Source organism: Quercus lobata, chromosome 1, assembly GCF_001633185.2.
Source record: "Quercus lobata isolate SW786 chromosome 1, ValleyOak3.0 Primary Assembly, whole genome shotgun sequence".
Lineage (NCBI taxonomy): Eukaryota > Viridiplantae > Streptophyta > Magnoliopsida > Fagales > Fagaceae > Quercus > Quercus lobata.
The window spans coordinates 8,311,890-8,319,726 of record NC_044904.1 but is presented as its reverse complement, the minus strand read 5'-3'; the positions used below and the strand labels follow the sequence as shown (position 1 = coordinate 8,319,726).

General features: G+C 37.4%; 2 protein-coding genes across 2 annotated transcripts; one reads left to right on the top strand and one right to left on the bottom strand.

The window, feature by feature from the left end:
• Positions 1–3,159: 3,159 nt before the first annotated feature.
• Positions 3,160–4,503, bottom strand: LOC115977209. The gene is made up of 2 exons (XM_031098926.1): positions 3,743–4,503; positions 3,160–3,386 (listed from the first exon to the last, which is right to left on the bottom strand). The coding sequence occupies exons 1-2, from the start codon at positions 4,494–4,496 to the stop codon at positions 3,352–3,354; spliced, it is 789 nt and encodes a 262-aa protein (XP_030954786.1). The 5' UTR covers positions 4,497–4,503; the 3' UTR covers positions 3,160–3,351.
• A 1,211-nt stretch (positions 4,504–5,714) lies between these two features.
• On the top strand, positions 5,715–7,137 carry LOC115975468 (probable ribonuclease P/MRP protein subunit POP5). Its single transcript, XM_031096287.1, has 3 exons — positions 5,715–6,216; positions 6,335–6,471; positions 6,708–7,137. Exons 1-3 carry the CDS (start codon positions 6,039–6,041, stop codon positions 6,855–6,857), a joined length of 465 nt encoding a protein of 154 aa, XP_030952147.1. The 5' UTR covers positions 5,715–6,038; the 3' UTR covers positions 6,858–7,137.
• The last annotated feature ends 700 nt before the right edge of the window (positions 7,138–7,837 follow it).

Genomic DNA, 7,837 nt, shown 5'->3' with positions numbered 1-7,837 from the left:
AGAGAAACTGAAATTCTTATTAGCTGAAATGAATGATACAAATGAATTGATCAAAATATAATTACTAACTGAGCTATTTATATACAACTCAAAAACAGAGCATTACTCCAGGTGCTGTGCTAACTAATTAACCGTTTTTCAACTAATCAACTAATTACAATTTAACAGCTGGCTTCCTCTCTAACTAAGCTCTGTGTTCCTTTCGCACGTGTGTCCTGTGTGACTTCATTAATCAAAACGTTCCGTTTCAAGTCTCCTCTTGCTTCTGTCGTTCTGTTCTTCAGCCTTGTTTTTCTTCTGTCGTTTTCAGTGCTGCTGCTTCTGTCATTTGTAATGCTTCTGTCTTCAACACTCCCCCTCAAGTTCAGAGTATTAGACTTTGTAACTTGAACTAAGGAAGCTATCTGTAATTGCTCAGATTGCTCCTTTAACAGCTTTGGTTGAAAAATGTCTTTCAATCCTAGTTTCTCTGTCAATCTCACAAAAGATGAAAAACCCAAAGCTTTTGTGAAGATGTCTGCAACCTGTGAATTCGTAGCAACATGGAAAGTCTTAATCATTCCCTCCAAAATTTTATCTCTCACTAAATGACAGTCAACTTCTATGTGCTTGGTTCTTTCATGAAAGACCGGGTTTGCTGCTATATACAGTGCAGCCTGGTTATCACAAAATAGCATAGCTGGTCTTGAATGCTCAATCCTTAAGTCCTTCAACAATTGCAAAACCCAAGTGATTTCACAGGCTACACTTGCCATAGCCCTATACTCAGCTTCAGCTGAGGATCTGGACACGACTCCTTGTTTCTTTGATCTCCAAGAAATTAAGGAATCTCCCAAATATACTGCATAACCAGTGAGGGACCTCCTTGTGTCTGGGCATCCAGCCCAATCCGCATCATAGAAGGCCTTGATATGCAACTCTGTGTTGCTTGGGAAGAATAAGCCTTTACCTGGTGACCCTTTAATGAATTGTAGCACCCTGTGAGCTGCCTGCAAGTGTGGTTCCCTTGGCTGTGAGACAAATTGACTCAACCTATGCACTGCATAAGTCAAGTCAGGTCTTGTCAAGGTAAGGTATAAGAGTCGTCCAATTAATCTTCTATACTGACCTGGTTCTTCCAATAGCTTGCCTTCATATTTGGACAACTTCAAGTTTTGTTCCATGGGAAACTTAATAGGTTTGCTGCCAATGAACCCAGTGTCCTTGAGGATTTCCAAAGCATATTTTCTTTGATTAAGACTGATGCCTTCATCAGTCCTAGCAACTTCCAATCCTAGAAAATACCTCAATGAGCCTAGATCCTTCAAACCAAACTTATCATCAAGAACTTTCTTCAAATTATTAACACAAGCAACATTGTTTCCTGTCAAAAGTATATCATCAACATATACTAACAAAATTGTGAATGAAGCTCCTTGTGTATGAGTAAACAAGGAGTAGTCAGACTTTGATTGGACAAACCCCATTTGTAGAATAGTTGAGGAAAACTTCTCAAACCATTGTCTGGATGCTTGTTTGAGACCATAGAGACTCTTATTCAGTTTGCAAACCAAATGATGCTCCCCCTTGCTGTGAAAACCAGGTGGTAAACACATGTAAACATCCTCAAGTAACTCCCCATGAAGAAAAGCATTATTTACATCCATTTGATGAAGGGACCACCCTTTCACAGCAGCCAATGACAAAACAATCCGAACTGAAACTGATTTTGCAACTGGAGAGAAAGTTTCTGAGTAGTCCAGCCCATGCTTTTGAGTGAAACCCTTGGCTACAAGCCTAGCTTTGTACCTCTCAATAGTACCATCAGGTAAGTATTTAACTCTATAAACCCACTTACATCCAATGGCTGACTTACCAGGAGGCAAAGGGGTTAAAGTCCAAGTATCATTAACCTCTAAAGCTTCAATTTCTTTGTCCATGGCAGCTCTCCATTCAGGAAATTCCACTGCTTGCTGAAAAGAGATAGGCTCGGATGGAATGGAAGAAGCAGCCATGACAAAAGAATTAAAGGTAGGTCCAAGATGTGAGTAACTCAAATGATCTGAAAGAACATAAGGCAGACCTGAACTGGGTTTGGTACTGGCAAAGTTACAAGAGTAATCAGACAGGTAAGAAGGAGGTTTGTGGGACCTAGTAGACTTTCTAAGGGGAACATTGAAACCAGAAGGATAAGGAAGAGGATCACAAGCTTGGGAAGAAGTAGGAACATCAGAACCAATGGAATCAACAGAAACAGGTTCTGTAGAAACAGGTTCCACATGAATAGAACTAGGGTCGGGGATAGGAATAGAAGTAGAATGAGGAATGGAGGAAGAACAAGGAACAAGGACAGACTCAACAGAATCTATGGTGGTATGAGGAAAAACAAAATCATCCAAATAAGAAGTAGAGGGTTGAGAACATTCAGCATAAGGAAAGAGAGTTTCATAAAAGACAATATCTCTGGAAATATAGACTGAATTGGACTCAACATCAAGAACCTTGTAACCTTTAATGCCATGAGGATAGCCAAGAAACACACATTTTCTGGCCCTAGGTGCAAACTTGTGCCTATTATGAGATAAAGTAGAAATGAAACACAAGCAGCCAAAAGTCCTTAAGTGGTGATAAGATGGAGAAGAATTGAAAAGCATTTCATAGGGACTCTTATTGCCTAATGCTTTAGAAGGAATTCTATTGATGAGATGAACAGCAGTCAAGATGCAGTCACCCCAAAAACATAAAGGAATATGAGATTGAAACTTCAAAGCTCTTGCAACATTGAGGATGTGCTGATGCTTTCTTTCAGCAATACCATTCTGCTGAGGAGTATCAACACAGGAAAGTTGATGCAAAATGCCATTAGAATGAAAAAATTGTTTCAAGAAAAACTCAGTACCATTGTCACTTCGAATGGTTTTGATCTTACTATCAAATTGAGTTGAAACCATTGATGCAAATTTAGGAAACAGAAATTGAGTTTCAGATTTATGTTTAAGCAAGTAAACCCATGTGCATCTAGTAAAATCATCCACAATAGTCAAAAAATATTTGTAACCATCAATGGTATTAACAGAAAAGGGACCCCATAGGTCACAATGAATCAATTCAAAAGGCTTAGTGGTTACATGAGAGCTGGAGGGAAAGGAAAGCCTCTTTTGCTTTGAAAAATGGCATACATCACAGCAAGTAGCCTTATTTTGAACATCAATATCTACAAAGTGCTTCAACAATTGAAGTTTTGACAAAGAAAGATGTCCTAATCTAGAATGCCACAAATTTAAAGAGGAAATGTGGCTGACATTATTTGCAAGAGCAGCTGATCTTGATGGAGGAATAGAAGCTTGAAGCAAGTATAGACCATTGCTTTGCCTACCCAGACCAATCATGCTCCATTGAGCAAGGTCCTGGATGAAACACCAATCACCAAGAAATATAAGGCAACAAAGTTTATGCTGAGTGAGTTTGCTGACTGAAATGAGATTGAAATTAAAAGATGGAACACACAATACATCTGTGAGTGTGAGTGTAGGAGAAATTTGCACAGTGCCAATGTGTGTTACTACAACCTTTTCCCCATTTGGCAAATAGACACAAGAATGGACTATAGAAGTGATTGTGGTTAATTGTGATACTGAGTGCACCATGTGATCAGTAGCCCCAGTATCAAGAATCCAAGAATTAGACTTAAAACAATGTCTATCAATGACTTGGGCTGAAAAAATAGAATGAGACAAATTAGGGGCAAACCAAAAGGGATTACCTGAGAAATTGGAAGAAGATGAAGAAACTGAAGCAACTGTAGGAAATGAATTAGCTGTAGTAAGAGAAGGAGCAGGTGCCATCACTGAAGCAACCTGTGAAGCAGTCTGAGTACCAATGCCATTTGGAGTACCAAAACCTGAACTGGATGCAGTATAAGCCTTTAGAAAATTGAGAAGCTGTTCACATTGAACCTGAGAAATTGGGCATTGAGGCTGAGTGGTCTGTTGACAATTCTGAGGACCAAAACCACCAAGAAAACCTCCAAAATTTGGTTGTGAAACACCAAAAGGAGTCTGAAGACCAATGTTGAACTGATTAGTATCACAAGGTTGAATATTAGGAAGACCATCAAAACCAAAACTTCCTGTGATTTGATTAGCCATAGCCTTATTTCCACCTTTTGGCTTATACCCTGGAGGATACCCATGAAGTTTGTAGCACTTATCTGCTATGTGACCAGTGAAGCCACAGTAAGTACAAATTGGTCTCTCCTTCTTGAAGTTACCTCCTTTACCTCCATTATTCCGAGCATAACCTTGATTACCAGCATGACCTTGATTACCTTGAAATGACTTACTACCATTCACATACATAGCAACAGGATCCAATTGCTGAACCACATTAACAGTGTTGCCAATATTTCTCCTTTTCTCTTCTTGTAAAACCAACGAGCACACCTTGCTAAGAGGGGGAAAAGGCTCAATAAGCAAGATTTGCCCAATCAAGGTCCCATAACTGTCATTCAAGCCCATTAAAAATCGAAAAACATGTTCTTTATGCTGTGCACCTAGCTTAGACGACTTAGAACCACAAACACAAGCACAATTGCACACTGTGAAAGGTTGATTATTCACAAACTCATCCCATAGAGTCTTGAATTTAGTAAAGTAAGAACTCACCGAGAGTGATCCTTGAACCAAATGTGAAATGTCCTTTTGAAGCTCAAACAGCCTTGGAGTGTTGTCCTGAGATAACCTATTCTTGAGATCAATCCACAAATCCCTTGCTGAATTTATGTACATAACACTAGCCTTAAGATCAGGACTGAGTGAATTGGTCAGCCATGATAGGATCGTAGTGTTGCACCTATTCCAGGAATTGAAGAAAGGTGAGGTTGGATCTAGTTCTGAAATCGAACCATTGACAAATCCAAACTTATTTCTGGAACTCAGAGCCAGAAACACAGATCTCGCCCAGGTCATGTAGTTCTCAGGGCCAACGAGAGGCTGAGATGTAAGAACCAAACCAGGATTTTCATTCGCTGGTAAGAAAAAAGGGTTGTTAGCAGATTCATCTGCCATAGCTGCACTTCCAGTAGGTGCAGACGAAGAAGAAGGTGCACATGTTGAGTCTGAAGCCATGAGAGACCAAGAAAACGAAGAAAATCAAGAGTAAATTTCTGTTTGGCAAGAGAGAAAATGAGAGAAAATGCGCTCTGATACCATGTAAAATAACAGAGAGTAGAGAGAAACTGAAATTCTTATTAGCTAAAATGAATGATACAAATGAATTGATCAAAATATAATTTCTAACTGAGCTATTTATATACAACTCAAAAACAGAGCATTACTCCAGGTGCTGTGCTAACTAATTAACCGTTTTTCAACTAATCAACTAATTACAATTTAACAGCTGGCTTCCTCTCTAACTAAGCTCTGTGTTCCTTTCGCACGTGTGTCCTGTGTGACTTCATTAATCAAAACGTTCCGTTTCAAGTCTCCTCTTGCTTCTGTCGTTCTGTTCTTCAGCCTTGTTTTTCTTCTGTCGTTTTCAGTGCTGCTACTTCTGTCGTTTGTAATGCTTCTGTCTTCAACAGGTTTATTTGTTTTTTGGATTACATATCTAGGTGTAGTTATGAGTTTCAAGCTGTTTGTTCTTACTTCCATTTGTTTTTTGAGTTATTCGCTGACCTGTTGATTATTTAGTGCTATAGTTGATTTTTGAGTAGAACTAAACCTTCAAATTCTTTTATATGGTTTCATGTTTGTTTGATAGTTCTGTAGAGGCCTTATGCTAAAGTTCTGTATCATTTCTTATATAACCATTTTGTTGAAGTTCCAAACCAGTGGAACTTCCAAATCGTGGTTATGTTTATTTGTCTTCTAAAATTTTCTTTTAATTCATTCCTTTTATCAATTTTTGCATTGAAGGTCAATTTAGTCATTCCCCATCATGTCTGTACAAGGTTATTTGTTTTTTTCATCTTAAAAAGAAAGAAAGAAAGAAAGCAAAAGAATTCCTCTTCTCCATGCTGAATTGTGTTATGTTACAATTGTTATGCCAGGTAGAGAATTATGGTGGAATTTAAAAATAGGTACATGATTGTGGAAGTTTTCTTGGATCCTAATAGAGATCTTGCTGGGCATGATCCCATCATTATTACCCAATTTAATGTCTCAAAAGGGATCAAAGACAGCATTCTTGTAAACTTTGGAGATTTTGGTCTTGCTTCATCACTTGGATCCTTCCAAGGTAAGTACCATATTGCTAGTTATTAGTTTGCCTTTTCCCTTGTTTATGCACACTTGCATTTTACTTTCAATAAAGTGTCATGTCTTCAACAATCATTGAACTTGTTGTTTATGTGTAGTCAAGTATGTGAATCCCATCACAAAGCTTTGCATCATTAGAGCTTCAAGGGAAGAGTACCAAAAGATTTGGTCTGCCATCACCATGGTTAGGAGTATTGGAAATTGCCCTGTGCTATTTAACTTATTGGACCTAAGTGGTAATTCAAATAACAGAGAGATGGATACTCTATTGCCCTGCTGATAATGCTTATATATATTTGTGTGTTTATCATAGTTTGAATTACTTAAATAACTTATATTTCTTCATAATTAGCATAACAAAGATGCAAATCTAATTTTATGTACTGCCATACGGAATTTTTTTCTGAAAATTTATCAGAATTTTTCATCTATCAAAATGGAATATAATACCATTTTTTTTTCTTTTTACTGGGGAGTATAAAGGCTTGTAGAAATGTAGCCTTGAAGTATGATGGGCTAAAATTTGAGCAGTACAAACTTGTAGTTGGGGCTTGTCTCGCCATCGATGCTATTCAGCACATGCAAAACTGTCTAGACAAGATCAAAGTTTTGGAGCACTGAAAGTATTGCTGAGATCAAAGGGGGTTGGGGGTGGCTTAATCAATGGATCCCAGACTCTCAGCCCACCGCCAATACATCGATCCCATTTAAATCCTTCCTCCACAGTACTCCACCCTCACATCACATACCGTTGGCAAATACAAAAAGAAAAGCAATACGTGCACATGAGCCATGTGTGTTGTGTATAAAAGCCACTTGACTTTGCTTTTCTCTTGGTCATTCTTCCAATTTACTCAGTGTTAAAACGGAGACTAGTTCTGAACATGATGCTAAGGTTTAGGATAAGCTACAGGTTGTTCCTTCAACTAAAACCAAAGCTTAGTGAGCATAAACTCTGCCACTCAATGACATGCTGCTTTGGAGTGGATATTGTCTGCTGAGGTCGATGGTGATATTGTTTCATTTTAACTCATGTTTAATGTTTTTTTTTTAATAAATTTTTTAGGATGGTACTAGCGGAGATGAAGAGGACAACTCAAATAATAACATAGAGGTTGAAAGCAACTTGGAGGGTGACTCAGAGGAAGACTAATATAGATCTTGTCATAACTCTAGTTGTTTAAGTTTAAAACAAGGGTTTATCAAAACAAAAAAAAAGGTTTAAAACAAGGTTTAATTTCAGGATATCTTTGTATATTTTATATTTTAAAGTTTGAACTTATATGAATTTTTATCTTTTGATGGATCAATTTTTAGTAATTATTGGACTATTGTATCAATTTTTAGTAATTATTGTACTATTGTAACATGATAGTTAAACAAAAATGATATAAAATAAATTAAAAATAAATAAATAATAAAATATTACCACTGATAACATAAAAATTTGGTTATAAATAACTTTATAGTGATGACAAAGTCCCTTGCAATTAATAGAATATCGACACCCCTTAACCTCTTGCAAAAATGTTTTAAGTGACAGTTTAATGTCATCACTATTATTCCTAACTAATTGCGAGGAGGTTAAAATCCTTTGCAAA